Below are 21046 nucleotides of genomic sequence, written 5' to 3'. Positions count from 1 at the left end.
ATATGGAAATCTAGAATTCAGTATTAGTCTGCTTATTAGGAGAAGTAAACTTCTCTGCGCTAAATTTGAGGTGTGGACCTTATCTCTAAATGACTTTCTGCTTTGCACAGTCTCACAGAAGTTCACCTGGAGTATAACCATGACTTGTAGGTTTGCTACAGCTTTGTATTGTCCTTCAGACCCCTAACACTCAATCTACTTGCATTAGCCAGGCCATGTTCATATCACCAATTAACAGCACCACCAAGAATTTTCTTTCTGTCACAGTCCCTTGGCGCTTACTTGCAGGAACATATTTTTCTTCCTTATGTCTGGAAGGAAAGACTGCCTAACAAACAAATTAAAAGGCTACATTAAATCATTCTACATGAATGAGGGTAAATACAGAGTTTCAGTAGCTGAGCATCCTGCTGAACTGGTGCAAAGCAAATCACACCCTGGTGTAATTAGATCTATGCTGTCAGACAGCAGGAGTCATTTAAGAACAGCTTGCCTTAAGGAGGTTGCTAAATGATCAAATGACCCCTAAAACCACACGTGCTGTATTTCTTTCTCTTAGGAAGAGGTTTAAATAGGGGATAAATGGCAGCTATGGCATCATATGACCCTAAAGCTGATGTACCCAGATTTGTGGAATAACGTTTGATGGAAGCCCAGATCCTAAATACACTCAAGAGATTAGCCTCACTTTCTCTCTGCTCAGGGCAAGGGAGCACAGAGCCCCTGGAAAAAGTCTGGACAGTATTTTACTGTAGGGCTCTCTAATTGTTTACCTTTCCAAACTCTTACATCAGGTTACTTTATATAAACAGATCAATATAGCTTGTCAATAAACAAGGAGTATATCTGTGTGGATATTAATTGAGCATCTTCCGTAGTCTACATTAGCAATCAATAAGTTTTTTTTCTGTTCAGTGTTTACCTGAGAAAGTTTGTGTGCACTTTGACAGATGAGACTACAAACAAAATCTAAGTAGTTACTCTTTGCCACTTGCACTGTCCATCTGCCTAAAGTTCTTTTAAATCGTAGTCCCTAGTAAGCAAATTACTTTTCATATTCAAATGCGTATTGAGTTATTGTTGCAGCTTAAAGGAAAATTAATCAGGCAGCAGCAAGACGCCTTCCTAAAAATATTGGCAGAGAATCTAAAACACTGTCACGAAAACTCATAAGGAACAATGAAAAATATTGCTGGGGCATATCACAGAACACTAACCACAGAACCTTTCCAAGGTTATAGAAGACAAAAGCCATTCTTAAAACTGCCACGTTAAAACGGTTTTTCCAAGTCATTTCTGAAATGCTGAAGGTATCGACCTCTGTTACTGCAGCAAGTTTTGGTTCCCTGAACCGCAGCGACATCTCGTGGCTTATTTTCTTGTGCGAGAACCGATTTTGAGAGTTCTGTATTATTTAGTATTACAACGTGTTGCATCGTAGTACAGAAGCTGTATCACATTAAACAAGAAACTGGGTATACATTTTACAAATACTAAATGCTCCCTATTCGAAAATTTCTCATAATGCTACTGTAATGTATTTATTCAATTTCTTTTCATTATTTCAATATGGAATATATTTTAATGCGCTGCCTTAATGTGTACATATATATAAGTGTATGTATATACACACAATGTTTAGCTGTGTATATTTGGAAGAGGAGATGCTTATTTTAATCAAAGGGGTTTTTTTTAACCTTTCAGTTATTTTATCTTTGTGAAAATATAAGTAAAACAACTGTTACCCTTTTACATCCTAATATAAATGTATGGAATTAAGAAAAGCAGAAGAAAATAAACATGTACGGACCCTGAGCTCACCACATCCTGGTAAAAGGCCACATTTGAGGCACACTTCCTTCCAGCTAAATTTACAACAGTCAAGTTCATTTATCACAAGTATAAAATGATAGCATATATTTTACTACACCAAGGATGTTTTGTCCACCTTTGAATAAGACACCTATTCAGGGCAGATACTCTGTTCTTCATATAAGTGACAGAGATCACAACAGAGGCGGAGACTCAGACTTTAACTGCTGGATGAAGGATGTCCGTATCTTTAAAACAGTCGCTATTTCATTACACAAAGCTTGATTTATTTTGAGCGTTTGACCTTGACATTCAGATATTGTAATATATTAAAAACAAAGTTCATGCAGGAAAATAAATGCTAAGATTTTTAATATTGACAGTAATTAAAAAACAGTGGGACACAACATACAAATGTTGAGCAGAGATTTTACTAACAAATTGATCATGAAAGTTAAGATAACCTATTTTAAAATACTTATTGAGATCCTGTACCAGTAGATGGAGTAATTACTAAGGGAGGTGCGTATGTATTCCTCAATGCTGTTGCTTATTTAGTCTCACTCGTGAACAGAAGTAACAGGTAAATAGCTTGCTGGATATTTGCTAGTGATAAATGTCTACATTTATCTACGCTTTTGGTTGTTAACTGTGAGTGTATCCATTAAATGAGACTGATTAAATCAAAACACTAATAAGTGCTTATCTTTCTTAGCTTGTTTTGAAATACTGTGCCAAGAGCTAAACAAGTGTGCCTTTACAGTGCCCTTATTAAAGGGACCTGATGACGTTTAGACTGTAAGAGAGACTATACTAGGGGGCATATATTAAAGGTTTAGGATTATTTGGTCAACATTTCTACTGACATCAACAGAAATTTGTCCAAATGAAATAAAAGTTTTCAGGATGTGGCCTGATATTTTTTTTATTTCTGAATACTCTATATTGAATGCTCATCACCAGCAGCGTACCTGGAAAAATACACGATCCCTGCAGACAAGCCGAGCAAAGCTTGTAAGAGAAAGAGTTGCTCACAAAAATACTCGTTAGAAGAAGAGCCCAAAGGAAAAAGCCTCACAGACACCCTGATGGAGTTAAGCTTCAGGACCAGGATGATTAGGATGACTTCAGCTGTCTGTAGGATATAGTGCTATAGCCTTAGTGCTAATAATTTTATAATACAGAAGGCAACAAAATGCTAGCTAAAACTGAAAAACATAACAAGTATTACTAGTTAATAGATACTTTTCCCCATTTATTTTAAACATAATAACAATACTGTTCTCTTTTTGTCTTCATTCATGTGACAAAATTACGCTTTTGTTAACTTTTTTATTACCTTCTGCCAGGTGATCTGATCATCTCACAATCTGCCAATTGTATTGGCAGAAACAGACACTATCTTTGAGAATTCTGAAACTCCATGGTGACTACCCTCAAGAACAAAGAAAACATGTAATTTTTAAGTAAACATGAGCCCACCACTATAGAGTAACCTTTTTAAGTACTTAGTAGACTTCTGTGAGAAATAGCTGTCTTGTCCCCCAGGCATTTTTTTGCGAGACTTCAAAAAATGTCCTCAATCCATTTTAAAGCAAAAACCAGCCTTTTCAAAATTAAAACAAGGAAAACAGTAATCCCATCCTTACAGAACAGGCAATAGCTGCCATATACACAAATAGAAAAGGAGAGTCTAAGTTAGATCTCTCCGTTTTGTCTTAGTGCTATACCTACTATCATATAACATCCTTTTGATTTTTTATTTTATCTTATTTTTCATCTATTTTTACTCTCTGATTTTGTTTATTTAAGCTGAACCTAATAGAAATATCTTTTTTTTGGAGGCTTTTCCTTAGTCTCCTTTCCTTTCCCCGCTGTGGTGGGTGTTGCCCATCTACTTTTTTTGTTATCATTCTCTGTCTCCACTTGACTTCTTTATTTGATTTCTCTGACCTTTAAATCATAACCTTAAGCAAAGCTGTTTGGCTTTACTCCATGTTTAACTTGCATGGATTTTGTCCCTCTCCCCAGCAGTCATTGCCACAGTTTATTTTGAATAAGGACCGTGTGCTAAATATGTGTTAAAATTTTTAAAGGATAGGCACCAAGATAAATTACAGAAAAAATCCAAAACAGAGCAGCTCATTTTCAAGTATTCTTGATTTGTCCGTAGGAAAAAAGAAGCAACCTCCCTCCCGCACCATCACTTCAGATACTAATCTAGTGGTGGATCAGTGCTCCATCTGGCTAGCTGCCAGTAGACCAAGCTTGTCTTCAGCTGCTTATGCTTATGTATCATTCTCCCCTATATCTCAACTCCTAGGGGAGACTCGGGAAGCTTGTCAGAGTTCAGACCAACCACCAATACCTCCTCTGTGTGGCTGTGTGCTTGTGCTGCACCAGGAGAAGCGAGAAGAGAAGCACATGCAACCATTGATGGAGAGGTCTTATGCTCTGTTCGTACACTAGAGTTCTGAACTTTGCTATTGTTTGAGGGGGAGCTCAGGTGTTTAGCTCGGTGCACTACCTCTCTTCCATGCCTCCTCCCACTCCACTGTTCTGTACCACTGATAAAATGCAGGTTATAAGACTGGACTTGAGTTAGCTCCACCATTTTTTTCCCAGACTCTCTTGTTTCAAAGCATAAACTTCAATTCCGAATGGATCCAGTAATGATGGATCTTTGTGGCTCAAGATGAAGTTCTGCAGATCTTAATCTCTTCCTGTTCATGCAAGGATCACTTGCCATCCCATATTTAAAAAAAAAATCTGCCTTTTTTTTTTTTTTTTTTTAAGACTGGAGGAGCAGATACAGCGTAGCATCAGCCAGGGTCAAAGCCCCTGGGTTCAAGGGTCAAAACCTTCCTTACAACTTCAAACAACAGCACAGGATTTTGACACTATCAAGCCCCAAGGGGTACCTTATCCTCCATGTATATAGAGGTATCTACGTACACTGAGAAAGGTGTAAGGAAGTTTCACTTTCCAGTAACTGGACAGTCTTCTAGATATGTTGTACCCTTTCACTTGCCTGTCATTTCTTACAGCTCTCTTTCTCTGGTAGAGGCATGCATGCATACACATTTTTGTCTCAGCTGCTTTAGCACACAGGGGGAGCTCTCTCCTATCGCATAGTCCACATTCCTTCCTTGTCTATGGGGAGCAATTTTTTCACTGGAAAGAACTGCCTGAAAGCTGCTGTGCAACTGCAGGCTTTTAATGTTCCCTTTTCAAAAACAGAAGTTGAAATCTGGCTTCTTTAAGCAAGAGCTGCAATAAAATAAGACTGCATCCTTGTCCATTAGAATTACTGATTGGCTCTGGAAGGGGACCATCTAGCTTCAACAAGCGATGACGCTTCTTAAGAAACTTTTTCCCTGATAAATTGACATCCTACTTTTTCTCTAGAAACCTCATCTCTTTGAGGGGTGGGTGGGATTATTTTTGTTCAGCAGAATAATAGAAAATAGGGCTGGAATGGACAATGGGAGGTCACCTGTTTCAGTATCCCAGGGAAAATACTGGAGTGTACCTTTTAACAGCAGTAAGTCCATACTAGGATACTCATTTTTATGATTGTGTGTAAAAATACTCAAGAAGGAAACTATTCTTTAGGAAGTAATTCGTTATCTAGCAATGGAAAACACTTACTTTATAAAATCTAAGTTAGAATACTTTTTGCTGTTTTAAAAAAACCTTTTTTCAGTGCATTTTGTAAATACTATTCTAAGTAAAAATTAAGCTGTATAGCGTGTTTTCTTCTCTTAGCAGTCATTTTGCTTCCCATTCAGAGGAAGATCTTAACGGCTTTTACACAGGTAGTTTAGAAAGTTGGTTAAGCAATAACAAATGCCACTCTAAATTTTTGAATTCTTGATCACAACTTCAACATAAGAAACTCTAGGCTGGCATCAATTTTGCTGAGAGTATCTTTTCCATACAGATTTCCTCCGTGGAGAAGGGCAAGACTGAACACTGGTACTCAAAAAACCTGTAAAAACAGGAGCCAAGTCACCTCTAGCTGCCCTCTTTGCACTAGACAAAGTGAAGGTGGCTTCGTTTTAAGGTGTGCCTTACCACGTCTCTCCATTACAACTGTACCTAGGCCTGCTTCACTGCCTTTCTCAGTCCACAGGGAATATGTAATATAAAAAATAGCAAAACCTTTGTAGTCCTGTTCAGTGCCACTGGCAACACAGTGAAGGAGATACATCATCTATGGCAGATTCACCCGAAATAGGGTAAGTTCTGAACCAGCAACCGCTAAGTATCCCTGCTATACTCACTACACATTAAATGTGCTAAGGGGTTTCTCATTTTTGGATGTTCCATATCAGAAAGCCACTTCAAGATCTTACTGCTTTCCTAAACTATACAGTATGTGCTTAATTCCAGCCCAGTTTTGTTCAGTTTATACCCATTTCTTCTTGGTTTGCATTGTCCTTGAGTCTAGCTTGTTTCCCGCCTAGTTCTTTACCAGTATAATGTATTTATAAAAAGCAACTGTACGGCGTTCAGGCCTTCATTTTGCTAAACTAAGCAAGACGTTCTTCCAAATGCTGTAGGTATGGACTCTTCCATCTGCCTGGTCAGTTTAATAGCGCTTTCCTGCGCCTGATCAGCTTACATTCATCCTTCTTGAGCAGGGGTGATGTAAATGATACACGGCATCATGCCTAACACCTACGGCAAGTATTTCACTGAATGTGTGATAAGATTTTGGTTTTTTCACTGCACAAATCTTTCCCATTACATTTCAGTTAGCGAGCTCTGCATTTCTGACAGATGCACGTAATTAGTCCATAAATAAATTACTTTGGACATTGCATTTAAGTTGTTGGGGGGGGTTGTTTGGTTCTTTTTTTTACTCCGCTCATCAATTTGGTTCTTTCTTTAGGGTATTTTGGTCCTGTAGTCTTCCAGCTCTGTAGCATCTACAGGTTTTAGTAGCACACACACCTACTTTTTTGTGCCAACTTAATTAATGAAAATTCTACTTGAGTTCCACATCCCTGTTATAGCCTTCCCATTAGTTTTTCTTCAGTAACTGCCTATCTCCTCAGCAGCCACTTCCTTACCCACAATGTAATGCCTGTAGTATTAGTGCTTAACCTTCTCCAGTGTAACTTGTACATTTCCAGTTGTTAGAGATATCTGGTATGGGTTCTGTATTTCATGAGTCAGCTGGTTTTGATTTCCGAGATGAAGAATATCTGGTCTGACCAATATCAGCCCAGGAAGATCTTTGATTTTTACCTCCATCTCATTTTTAGCTTTTATCCCACCTGCCATCTTGCCCTTGCTCCTGTATTTATCATCATCTAGGACACTTCAAACATTCATTTACTACTGACACCCTACTTAAATTATCTAAATCACCTCTCTGCTTAGCAATTACATTTTTTCTTAGTTCTCCTGTTACTTAATTGTTTTACAATTTATTCTTGTTTCCTTTATGAGATCTAACTCAGCTCGTATTTTGGCAATTCTCAATTGATCCCTCTACTTCTTGACCTGAAAAATATGGCTTTCCCTTCAAATATTGAAATACCTATGAAAAGCTTCTATCGTTGCATTACAAAGAAAACCAAACGAAACCCAAAAACAACTATATGTGCTCCAACTATAGTTCACAAAATCTTCAAACTCAGCCAAATCAAAATCAATTTTTGCTGGGACTCGGTTTAGCATCTCTTTTGCCCAAGGGCTGCTTCCCTGCCAAGTTGCTGCTTTTGCTCCCACCCATTTCAACATTCTTCAGACTATTCAAAATTCAAGTATATATGAATCCAATCTGCATTTATATAAATATACAGGGTAGAAAAAGAAGTCATACCACTGATCAAATTCTAATACAACATGCTTTGAAGAACAAACAGTTCTTTCCTCCAGTTCTACCCCTAAAATTCTAAGGAGACCATTTCAGGTAAGTGTGGAAAGGAAGGAGGTGCTACAGAGACATCTAGAGACATCTATCTTCTAGACAAGTAGCGGGTTTTCTGCTCTGGCTATAATTAACTTAGCCAATATTCTTAAAGACCATTATGCAACCAAAGCATCAATTGTTATACCCAGAGTTGAGAAATCACTATAGTATACTTGCAGCATTCATGTCGCTTAGAGGTTTCCACAAGTAAAGTTGTATTTTTTTAGAATAGTTATATAAACAGTAAATCCCCTTTGAACAGGATTTTATAAGCAGTTCTACATAATGTTACTATCAACATCAGCAGTCTCTTCTCTTTGGGGAATTTGGATGTGATATGAAAGTTGTGTTCCACAAAATGAAAACCAAAAGTGCTCCTTACGACAGCAGCTACCACACCTCACTTAGGTAATCCTAAACCGTACTAAACACTGTAGTTTCTAGCTTCTGTACTACTAATTTTGCTCTTTAGCCCTGAGCATCCAAATAAGACTCTGTTCAGGGTCATTTTCCATGATATATTCTGCATTCTAATCCTTGATTCCTGCAGTGTTTGAACTAAGCAATAGGCAAGTTTGTAGACCAGAACTGCAGTGCAGGAAAACATGTTTGTACTAAAAGAAAGTGGTAGGAGGGTGAGCTTCTAGGCTGGGCAACAAAGGAAGAAAGAAAAAAAACAAGAGGGGTGAATACATCTGCAGGACAGGTCTAGTCCAGCATCTCGGTTCAGAGAGACTGTGTTGCCTATAAAGAGTTAGCAGCTCTTACAATTACATTGGCACACCACCTTGGAGAGGCGAGAAGCAAGAGCCTGTAGTTGATTTGCCAACAACTGGTGTTTTAGAAGAAGCCTGGGTTTTAATAAAGGCCTTGGCTCAGGACAGCAAACAAGACTGGTTCAAAGCCTGTCTTTAATATCAAGTATCAAGGTTTCTGACTGTCTGAAAGACTGACTCTTGAAAAGGACTGGGTTACTACAGACCATTGAAAAACCATGAGTAAGATTTCTCAATTAGGAATGTAATGCTAATTAGTCTTTTTGGGTCAGCCTGGGTGGGTTGGCTAATTAGCAAAAGTAATATACCCATGTGATTGGCCTGGAGTATGGGTGAGGTTCCTGGAAGCACCAGGTGATATCTGGTGAAAAAAAGGATGTGTGGGTGGTAAAATCAGGACAGCTGCAGTCAGTGACTAGAGAGGGGGAAATACATCTTCAACAGAAAACGCACAAAGGCTCTAAACTTTCAGAACAGTTGAGGTAAGAATTAGCAAGCTTCTATAAGGTTTATTGAAAGCTTCATTTAGGATAAAATAATTTCTTTGTCAGATAGAGAGATATGCAGATTGCGTAAGTACTGATGTTGTCATGTCAAGTCAGTTAGGTGGTGTGTGCGATAAAACCCAAGACCATTTCAGTGCACGAACAAATGGCAGACTTGCTTCAGCCTCAAGGCATGGAGGAGACAGAGGCCCTGCAGATGTTGTTTTAACGTTAAAGTAGATGTGAATTTAAATTGCCAGCCTGTGCTTTCAGTTTCTAAATAAAAGATGAGTTTTACCTACATAATCTTTTACTTTTGTTTTAGTAGAAAAATAGCAACACTCATATCCTCCCTAGTCATCCTCTGCCACTGCAGAGAACCATATAGATTGGTTTATGGCCCTCTGTAAGGCTAGGAAGTCTGTCGCGTGGTAATCGTAGTAAAGTTCCTTATAAAATGTTATGCATGCTTTCTAACAAAAGTCACATGAGCTGTTTGCTCCTCCAGAAGGAAACTCTTGGAGGTCCTTAAGCCCAAGTACTTATACTTTCCCTTTAAGGGCACACTCCATGTGTCACACTACAACACCAAAGGAAACACAGGCCCTCTCTGTAATACAGAGCACCCAAATGCCCTAAAGGCGTACAGAGGAAGGTGCCAGGTGCATCAGAACAATGGTACTAGAATATGAAAGGAGTTAGCTCCTCTAGGGCAACTTTTCAAGGTTTCCACTCTGGGCTAATTTCCCCAGTATCCAAGGAGTTACTGATGTAAATGCATATTGTTTCAGTGAGCTCCAAGGCATTACACGGAGTGGATACCACAAATACTTAACATTACTGAAACACGCATAGGATAGAATGTTAACTTCTACATGTGGTTCAGAAAATTAGAGGAAGGAGAGAAACAAAACAGAAGACTTTAACCCACACTAAAGCACTTCAAAGTTTTCTGGTGGCTGTGTCTTTCCTTATGAAATTCTCTTCTTTGCTACACATCCTCATCCTTACAATGATGCTTACCGAGAACTATGTAACTGGTCAGTTAATATAAGGATCAGATTTTGCTTCATTCATTTTGTACGTATCATTTTTACTCCTCATTTGGTCTTCTGAAGGCTGGTAACTCTGAATAATTAGAGTTTTGGACCTGTCCTATGTCCTTTTATTTATGTAGCTAAAGCAGACACAGCAATTTGCAACAGCTGCATATGATAGAGCATTGTTGTCTTGTAACATTTAAAAAGTGTAACTTCTAGATTGCTGTGCAGGAATTCACATCTCTATGAGTAAGATTTATCTCTATAGTTCTAAGATCAAATACCAATCTATCAGAAAAAAAGCTTTGCAAGAAACACGTTTAATTAATTTTACATTTACTATTTAATACATTCTGGGTTTTTTCCCCTCTTGACAGATGGCAATTTAATTTCTGGATCCTTAAAAAAAAAAAAAACCCAAGCTATTATGTCCAATGATTTAACATATTTCAGTTTTCAAAATATTAGAGATGGGCCTAAGACAAAGTTTGGATTCAAATGCTAATGTTCCCAGAGGGTGTTCTGCTCCAAGGTTTTGGTTCAGGCCCATCTTTTCCTCTCTACAAGTACACATTTGAAAAGGATACTGCCAAATAAATCTCCTGTTTTGAAAAGTTAAGTATTACATGTGTTTCTAATAACATGTCAGATGGAGTAGCATGAAGTAATTTCAATTATTTTTATTATTTGTCTGTGGTTTTTGCTTCCTTCTTTCATTTTGCTTAGCAAAACAGCTAACCTAGAGTAGTCCATCTCCCTTCCCATTTACAGTCAGCAAATCAAAGTGAAACTACCACTAGCAAAAAAGCCTGCTGTGCTCGTGCTTCCAGATACAAGCAAATGTAATTAAAAATAAATTATTTCTTAAATTACACAAAGGTATCTGTTGAAGTCCATTTTCTATTCAGTCTATCCTAAAAAAGAGAGCAGAAGCAATGAGATACAGAAAAGTCGCTCAAGGTGCTAGGAACTGAAGGAGAAAGACCTTACACAAATAGAGGTAAGATTTGAGAAGGCACTCCTTATATCACGATCACATGCTGCAAAGGGAAAACAATTTTTTTTAAGAACTCAGCTTTGGATTAGTCCGGGATTCATATGTCTTGTGAGACAGCAACTAAATTAGAAAATGTTATCTGGAATAAATTAAAAGTATATGTTCAGCCCCAACCAATAAAGAGATTTCTAATGAAAATAAAGACAAATTAGTGGAAAATTGGAACTAAGCTACTCTAATTTTTTTTCTCTTCTGTTTTCAAATGTATTTTCCAGAGTGGATCACTAAAGGAGCCAGAGCCAAACAAAATCCCACCTCAGCGACCACCACCTCAAGGTTGTTTACAGTACATTCTCGACTGTAATGGCGTTGCAGTAGGACCAAAACAAGTCCAGGCTACTTAGATAATTGAGACTAAAAGCAAGGGTTAAAGCAAAAATGAAAAAAGAAAAGAAACAAACACACAATCTTAAAGGCAAACATACCAGTTTTGTTCAATTTTTGCATTATTTCAGTGCTGACCTGGACTGTGTTTTTTCTATGCAGCGTCAACTATACCGTCTGGTTGTTTACTTGTTCATGTCTGTGCGTGTAATGCTTACCTACCTTTCTCTGTAAAATTTGTGATTTCAGGGCTGTTGTCAACAGTGTACAAAGAATGTGCCTCTTTAGAGCCCAGTGCAACTGTACATGATGGATGGTTAGACAGTATTTTTTGAGTATTATATATCGTTAAGTAAAATACCACCAAGGTTCAAATCTAAATACTTTTGCTTACTCTGTGAGTGTGTGCACACTGTACTCATAGCCTTTATTTTTTTGTGCGTGTGCATGACTAATAGGTAGGTGATCCAGATATATTTTTAAAAGTCTAGATTAGAATTTGCTAGTGAGGCTTTTTATTTATAATTTTATAAAGTTTGTTAACATTTGAGTTTTACTTATATGCAAGTGGAAGTCTAATATTTCAGTGACTCCATAAGATACAGTTCTTCCCAAGGAATATTTAAAATATCTTCTATTTTACATACTGGTATTCATATTTTTAGTAATTCTGCATTAAATTATTAGCTACAAAGCTATGTAAATGGGCCACCTATGTGCAATATCTCAGTGCAAGTGTGAGTATTTAATGTATCCTATTTCAATTAAGTAGTACCTTTTGTTGTCATTCTGGATTAGTAATCTGTGGAGATTTTTAAAGAAAACTAATGCAAATACTTTCAAAAATCTTATACTTACCTAAGAGTTAAATCCCAGGTTATTTGGTGAGAAGTACCTCAAGGACTGTTAAACTTCCTGTAAGAGCTCATTTTTTTCCAATACCGAGATGGTAGACCAAGGTACCTTTAACCAGCTAGGGATCTTGCCCTTTGATTAGAACGCGAGACAAAAATGTCAGTGGTTTTCTTTACCAACTCAGGTCTACTATTTAAACCTAGAAGTATCCAGGTAGCTATAAAGAAAATTCAGTCCCAGCGTTATCCACATAAATAGGGTTTATAAAAATTGCTTGAAATCAAACATGCAAAAAGAATTGAGATGCCTGACAACTGCTAGATTTTCTGTAGGTAAATTATTTGTGATTTTTGCATAACCAATTTATAATGTAATATTACGAGAAATACACAGGCAGGCAGTTAATCTGTTGTGAGAAATCTAGCCTAGAATCACAAGCTACACACTGCTAGCATACCATAAAGCTTAGTTGCAAGTGAGCCACAAAACTGTAATTTTAATCTTGAATATGTACAAAGATGAGTAGTGGCCATTAGCTTAGTGCAAACAATTTTGTTTAAAGGGAAAACAGCCTTATGTTCTACTTCTGTTTTCCCTACAAACACTGGAAAAAATTATCAGTGAGAATCATCATTCTTAGTGTTTCTTTTATTTGTACAAGCTGGCTGGTAGGATGAGAATTAAGGTATGCATTATTAGCTATTTAAATGTTTGTGGTAAGTGCTACTGTTTACTACCTATCAGTAAATTACATGAATATTTTGCTTTAGTGATCAGCATTTGTCTGGGTCAGTGATCATTCCAATGATGGCATTGGCTATTTTGTTCTATATTAAGAAAATTCCACTTAGAATCAGGTTCACAAATCCTTACCTCCAGACACCATAAAAGTGAATAAACCATACTGCCCTGGGGTGAAGAAATGAATCTGATGATTGATTTTATTTAAAGCAGTTGGTATTTTTTTGCATGTAGTAGTACAAGTATTCACAAGTGCTTTTCACACGACATTTGTGAGTTGTGTGTGCAAAGAAGAGATGGGTGTTTCAGGTAGGATTTCAGCTTGTTGACTGTAAAGGATTTACAAGGGCACACACTATTACTACATACCACAGACAAGAAGCAAGCCAAAATGTCTCTCTGCATGTAAGCATGCTTAGGTGCAATATTGTGGGTAACAGGGAACAGATGTTTTACAGTGTAGGCTTAATGTTCAGTTTTGTTGAGTTATTTTTGGTAAAAGTTTCTTTCATGATTGTTGCCTTTTGTACAACCCAGCTGCAAGAAAGTGAGCAAATGCTGGAAGTGTGACAGCAGTATATCTTTTATGTGAAATATCTTGTACAGCTTAATGTGCAATAAAAGAAAGTTCTATCTGTCTTCAGTGTAAAGTTTCTGGCATTCAAGCCTGTATGTACAAGTGGGGGAAAGAAACCTTTCTGTTTTTCAATATTGAGTGAAAGGAGACTAATAAGAAAACGATCCTTATTAAGATGTTGCAAGACCATGTTATCACCTTCAAATATTTCCTACAAAAGTGGTTCAAATTAATAAACAATGAAGGCACATTCCTTAACATACAGTACGTGCTATTTATCTTTCTACACCACAACACACTGCTACAACTGTATTAAAACTTATTGAAGCATTAGTACATGCTGTTCTCAGACACATACACTGGAATCTCATATAGTAAGTGGAAAGCTAACTATAATAGCAATTTAAAAAAAAAAAATCCTGTATTGCAACAGTACTTCCAGATATGAAGGTTTTCTTCTAGAGACCTGAATAGATTAGGTCTTTTACTTGCACTAAATATCTGTGTAAGACTAAAAATTCCCAAGTGTTCAGAACATCTAGGTCAGTTGTCTTCTATAATATTTACTGTTCAGCAAAGCTCTTACCCTGACCGAAACATTATACAAACAAATCGCTCAGAATTTCACCCTGTCCTTTCTTCCCTTTAACTCAGATGTCCTGCGTGCCTTGTCACATGCAAGAATAAAGATTCAGTTATAACAACTGTCAGCCCAGAAAACCACATTCAGACATCTGATACGAGATAAAGCAGCATGCCCACTGATACCTGACACTGCACTATTTCAGTCAGAAAGCAGAAAGGAAAAAAGCTGTATGATGATGTAGCATCTTTCAGCCATGGATTTCGCAACTTAAGCCTCTACTACACATTGTAGTTTCACACTTGATACGGTATTTTGCCAGTGTACTTCCTTCTCAGTGGAAAGATCTCCTTGGTAAAGAATTAGTAATGACTTTCTTGTGTTTTTGTAATGCTCTTGACATATTTCACTAAGGGGTTAGTTAAATAAGTTATCAAAAGACTCTAAATTAGCCAGAAAATTTCAGTATAAAGTTGGTTTACTGCTATAAGAGTGACTCTAAGAGGAATAGTACAGAAATAATTTTCAACCTTTGGAGGAACAAAACTGCAATAACTACACAGAAAATAGTAGCTGTATTGTTGAAATAGATATTACTGGTATGTTCTATTATCTTGCAGCCTCTCCTTGGGCTGGGCCAAAATTATACTGGGTGTAACTCCATTGATTTGATTTGAAGTCAGTTCCGCTACTGCTGGGATAAATTTCGTACTTCTTAGCGATTTTAAGGATGAATCATAGGGGCTCCAAGCAAGTTACTAATGTACCAACTGTGATTAGTAGTATTGACTACAAGAAACTGCAGTCCATATTAATAGAATTTTGCCTCAGAAGTAGAATTAATCACATTCAAGGATTATTTTAAAGTGTTGGATATGAAATCTAATAAGAATTCTTTGATACTATAACATTATGAAGTTTTTCTTGTACTGAACCTAGGGGGCCCAGTGCAACCCCAAGGAATGCAATCACAAAGCCAGGAGCCATTGCAGCCACAGCGCATGTACCCCCCTGGGCAGTCAGCAAAGCCCTCAACTTCCCAGCCACAGCGTCCACCTGGACCTACAACTCAGCAACCACGTCCCCAGGCTCAAGGTCCTTCCAGCACCAGATTATCAAAGGAAGCAGAGCCACAGCCGCAGCCGCAGCCACAGCCACAGCCACAGCCTGCTCAACAGCCAGCTCCACAGCCTGCTCCACAGCCTGCTCCACAACAGAAGCCTCAGTCTCATCCACAACTTAAGTAAGATTTGCTTTATCTGTTTCCTTTTCTCCTCATAACACAGATTTTGTCATCTTAACTGTAATTTGGCAGCTGGTCTAATATTCAGAAAAAAATGTACATATGTTCCCAAGTCTAAAATGAGGTTAAACCATTTCAAAAAGCTTATTCTCTGTTTATGATTACTAAGAGAGTGTCATTAGTTATATCCTAAGCACTACACAAAATTTCATGTATTAGACACAAAATTTCATGTATTAGTTGTGCAATTTCTGCCCCAACTAGGTCTGAAAAATCATCATCTTTCTCGTAGTTGTTTTCTCATTTTCATGTCACTGACTCATGATCTGGGTGTGCTGTAAGCCTGCACAGAAAAGAGGAAGTCTTATCTATTTAAACTTTTAACCTTGCAGTCACTCAGACAACAGATTCCAGTTTCAGAAGGCCTATCTCAGAAACAATCCAAATGAACATGCTAGACAGTGGCTGCCAAACTGTGTTTCTTTACAGTCGCACTTCGTTCATGGTTATACAGTGCTACTGACTGTACAGCACAAGCAATCCACACAGGCCCTTTCCGGAGGAGACTGCAGGACTCGCACAGAAAACTGCCTGTAGTTATCTCGCCACCGGAGGATTCCTTAATGCACAGCATCCTATTGTTGCTATGTCTAGCCAGCCGCGTGCTACAGTCAAGAATATGAAAAGGATCTGAACCTATATCCCCTCTCACAGCTTAAACCCAGTGAACAGAAAACATGAGGAAGGTATTAGCAATGATTTACTGTTTTTCAACATAGCGATCCTGACACGCTATTGCCGGTAGAGTCACAGACACATTCTACTTATTTTGGTAAATACAAAGACTGGCATGCAGTCTTTGTTTTATCCAAGTAACACAGATCCCCTTTTTCCACCCACTCATATGCTAATGCTAGCGTGAACTAATTCCGAGTCCTCACCCGAGCATAGTTCAGTGGAAAAGGTGTGTTAGGTGACAATACGCAAAGGTGACAGTATTTTCCTTGCCTTCCTAGGACAGTGTATTTCTTTATTCTGTTTTATAAAACTCAAATTAATTCATGCATTATTTAAGTATACATAGAGAATAGGGAGGTTGATTTTCTTAAGCAAGATGGAAACTAGTTTATAGTTTGAAACTTAACGTGTGAACTTCTGACATTTAAGAAAAACAGTTAAGAACAGGTACAGAAGAACTGTACCACATACTGTTTCCCAGCTTTCTCCCTTTCCTTTAGTTCCTTGTTCAAATCTAGATTCATTTTTCTCTTCTTCAAATGGAACAGAATAGTCTCTATTTAAAATAAAATAAAAAAGGAGAAATTAAAGTTTTTAAGATGCAAGCTGTAATAAGAGTAGTTTTTCTAACTTTCAAGAAGCAGTTTTAGGTCCACACCAAGACTCGGATCTCCTGCCTGTAGGATTAACTCTATCTATTTGCATGTGTATGCTTTGTATTCACCCACATGCTGTTGCCTAACCTGTATGTACATGTTATTAATCTATGAATAAATATTTAATTAGGCTACTTATTGTGTTACTAATCAAGTCAAGTGCTGCTTCCCACCCTCCCTCTTTCAGTGAGTACAAACAAACATTTATCAGTCTATTCTCATTAACACAACTATAATTTATGAAAAACCTAAAACGCCTGTAGCACTGTTTGCTGTACATTTCTAGTTTAGAGGTAGAGAAGTTGCAAACCATGAAGAGTGTAAGACAATCTGAATAAGAAAAGTGTTTCAGTTTTACTATAGCCAAAACTGAAGTCCTGTTATTGTACTGAGATAAAAATGAAATCAGTTAACTAGTTTTACTAATGCATGGATATCTTTGTAAAAACATTATAACTCATTAATGTTTTCTATTTGAATTCAAGCCTACTTTTTAAATATAATTTTATTTGACAAGTCATGAGTTAAAGTTTTAAACTTCAGACATTTTCCTTCTTATATGTTATTTTATTCATGCTTACAGAGACTTATACCGTAGTTACGTGATAGCACTAAAAACAGAATAGCATTGCTAGACTGCTTCTAGACAAGAAAAATTATATCTGATTTGGGGATTTTTTTTAAAGATATAAAGTGTCATTAAGTCTCCATTAAGGATCAAATGTGAGAGAGAGAGAGAGCATTACATCCTTAGGATTCATTCTTCAAACTCTTGCCGATATACCTAATTTTTCTTTGTGCATAACTGTTTGCAGCCTTAACAAACACAATTATTAATCATCCTGTGTTGGGTGGTGATTTGGGTTTAGCAGGCAGGCCCACTTTTTCCTCATGTTCTAATTTACATCATCCAATTTACTGGAATACAACGTTTCAGATCTGTAAAAAAAGCAGTGGGCTCTCTAAAGGAAAAGATTATCCTACTTCTCAAATGGAAGTACAGAAGGCATGTGCTGTATTGCAGCAGCTCTGTATGCTACAGCTAACTATATTGCTTGGATTGAATGTCCATTTTGTTCACATGCAAACTGTCTACATCTCATGGACATTTTTCCTTTTCTCATCATTTATACAAGTTATATGTGGATGGAAGCTGGTAGACAATATGACCATATAAAACATGTTGCATTTTTGTCTTGCAGCAAGTCGCAGTCTTTGACAAATGCCTTCAGTTTCACAGAATCATCCTTCTTCCGATCATCTGTGAATGAAGATGAAGCAAAAGCTGAAACTATTCGAAACTTGAGGAAATCCTTTGCTAGTCTTTTTTCTGATTAGCCAGCTTCATCTAAATGCACCAGGCATACAGTCTAAAAACTACGTGAATGTTACATAGGTTTTGTTTCCCCTGTGACAGTACCCTTCTCTGCTGTGCTAACTGTTGTATTAAGCAATATGTTAAACTTACAAAAAAAAAAAAATAGAAGAAGGACTTTGATGAGATACCATTCAGGAACATGTATAAAAATATATAAAGAAGGAAGGGTTCTATTACTAACACAGAATGCCGAATTCTAGGGTCCTTATCCATTGTAATATTGTGGCCTTACTGTGACTGAACTGTATAATCCTATTTGAGATTCCTTTGTAGAATTGTGTTAATAAAGCATTGAGTAATGGGTTTCTCCTTGCTTTACCCATTTCCAATGCATTGCAATGCATGTGTACTTTGTGTGTAAATGTTTTGTACTGCAAAAGTATAGTCTTGACTTGTTCTTGCCTCCCAGATTTAGGAGGCAATTCACACTGACATTCTTGTCAAGCCACATAAATAATGTGAGAAATTGAAGCAGTTTCTTCCTCCTTATACAATCTTTCCATCAGCTGGTTGTAGACTTCTGATGTATTGCTGAGAGTTATCAGTACACTAACTTAATGTCATAAATAGAGTGTATATGTACTACTGTATCTCCATATGTCTATTTAAATTTATTTCCAAACTGTAACCATAACTGGGTTTAGTTGCAAAGAATATGCATGATGTTACCCTTATTTTTGTGAACACCTTCTAATAAATGTAAAGTCCCATGCCTGATTTAAAAAAATGTCTTCTACAAAGCTTGTTTCAACATCAGTATATATTGTCTATTTTGACTGATATAAAAAGGGTAGCTTTATGATTATAAAATATTTGGACACAAACCACAACTGTAAGAAAATAAACTATCATAAATAATTCCCTTTTTGAATCAGCATAATAAAAAATTATAAATTCTAGGAATCACAGTTACATTTTCTAATAAGTTATGTATTTTAAAAATATTTCTCTAACTTGTGAAAACAGAATTGATCCCAGACTTTGAGGTAGTAGCTATTTTTTTTAAATTATCTAAATCAAACTGAAGTTCATTAGTAATCTCTAGACTATCCATTTCCAAATGATTATCATGTCATTCTGCCTACCACCAATTACATGCAGCAGTATTCCTTGCCAGGAAACAGTGCTAACAGGGGAAACAAGAAAAAATAACTGCAGTATTAGCATGTCTGAGGGAGAAAACAGGCAACACAACGTTAACTTAAAAACCCTATGGGATTTGTAATGGGTTTGCAGAGACACATCTATTTGCCTCAGAAATTTTACTTCTTGTAGATCCGATAGTTTATGAAGTCTAGGTAAATCACAATCACCCTCTGATGACATAAGTCCTTTCAGCAGTTTTGGATTCCTTTGGGTGAAGAGCCTGGCTTGGGCCAGGAGGTTGGCAATGAAGTATGGAAACCTTAATTTCCAGTAATGCCAGAATTTAGTTTGTACATTAGCATCCGATAGCTCTCTGTTTGTCAACATCGTCTAAGTTGATGATCTTAGCATATGTATTTCCTGAAAAGCAGACATGTCCAAATCACTCACAGGCAACACAGCCGACACCCTTTTTGGACTGACAATGAGGACTGACTCAATATTGTAGTTGAACAATCATACCTAGAACAATGCTTTCCTCCAGGTTAAGACTAAAATGAGTTTATGGGTAAGTTTGCACTGCAACATTACAAACATTAAATACATAGCATTGCCCTCTATAGGATGGAATCTCAGTCTCTCTGTTTGGCATATAACCCTCATCTTTGTGGAGCAGCCCTCGGAGAAGCCCTCTTGCTGAATTAATGACAATTCTCTTTTTTTTTCAGGAGGAAGGTACTGTGTACAGAAGCCTGTAGTTTAGATGATGAATTCTGTGGCAAAACAGAATGCTTTAACTGTTAATAGTCTTTATTAGTTCATAAATATCAACTATACTCCGATTTTTTTAAGTTTTGTCCCCCTCCTGCCCGCCACTGGATTGGAACACCCTTCACTGAGCTGCAATAACCTTGAGCAGTTATAGAGCCTTTCATGTCTGAGAAGCACTTTACTTTTAGATTAGAAAGATTAATCAAAGTTGCTAACACAAATTAATTACTGCTACAGAGAAGGCATAGTAATTATGCATAGTTTGGCATGGTTCATGATTAGTACATGCCTAGTTTCAGCAATATTTAGTACAATGTGAATTACAGGTAGTTCATTAGTCTAGGCCCCAGATTTCGACTTGAGGCAAAGTTTCTTGCTCATATGAAATTCCCTCCCACCTCTTCCTGGGAGAAAACGGGTTTCACTACAGTCTTTGTTTTACCATCTGGAACAAAAAAAAGAAAGAAAAGAAAAGAAAAAAGAGAGCAAGATGATGCAATCAAATCTGCATGGTGTATCCTCCCACACAATGTACATAACACGTTGCCTCTCCACAATGCCAAAACTTCTTTATACCTCCAAGCGTGCTAAAGCGTGTCACATGCAAGCTGATGCATGCTTATGTTCCTTATGCAGCGTTTCATGGTTAAGACGTTTTTAAGCAATCTATAGCACATCTCCAAAATACTAATCAGAAAAAATGAGTTTTTATAAAAAGTCTATTCAAACATTTGTTGTCCATTCTGTCTTACTTCATTAAATAGATTGTGCTTTGAATTCATGTGCAAGCTCTAAATACCCAGTTATCCAATATAATGCTATCTAGGATTGCATAAATGGTCACAGAAATAATCTGAGTGTCTGTGGTTGTTCAGCTTTATGAACATTAGCCTAGGAACATAAGGTCTGTACTTCATTTGCACCTTTTCCATGGAGATGCAGCTGATGATGCCACAGGTTTCTATGTACAGCACTCCATCTTTTTTTCATCTTTCACT

At 37.1% G+C, this 21046-nt stretch overlaps 1 protein-coding gene across 1 annotated transcript in view; it reads left to right on the top strand.

The window, feature by feature from the left end:
* Positions 1-18918, top strand: part of SYN2 (synapsin II) — a 192526-nt gene extending 173608 nt beyond the window's left edge. Inside the window, exons 11-13 of the mRNA XM_076345983.1 lie at positions 11312-11372; positions 15116-15419; positions 18016-18918. Coding sequence (XP_076202098.1) covers positions 11312-11372; positions 15116-15419; positions 18016-18151 — 501 coding nt within the window. The 3' untranslated portion in view covers positions 18152-18918. The remainder of the gene's footprint in view (positions 1-11311; positions 11373-15115; positions 15420-18015) is intronic.
* The last annotated feature ends 2128 nt before the right edge of the window (positions 18919-21046 follow it).

Source organism: Aptenodytes patagonicus, chromosome 8, assembly GCF_965638725.1.
Source record: "Aptenodytes patagonicus chromosome 8, bAptPat1.pri.cur, whole genome shotgun sequence".
NCBI lineage: Eukaryota > Metazoa > Chordata > Aves > Sphenisciformes > Spheniscidae > Aptenodytes > Aptenodytes patagonicus.
Note: the sequence above shows the minus strand (reverse complement) of the source record. Positions and strands in the feature narration are given on the sequence as shown.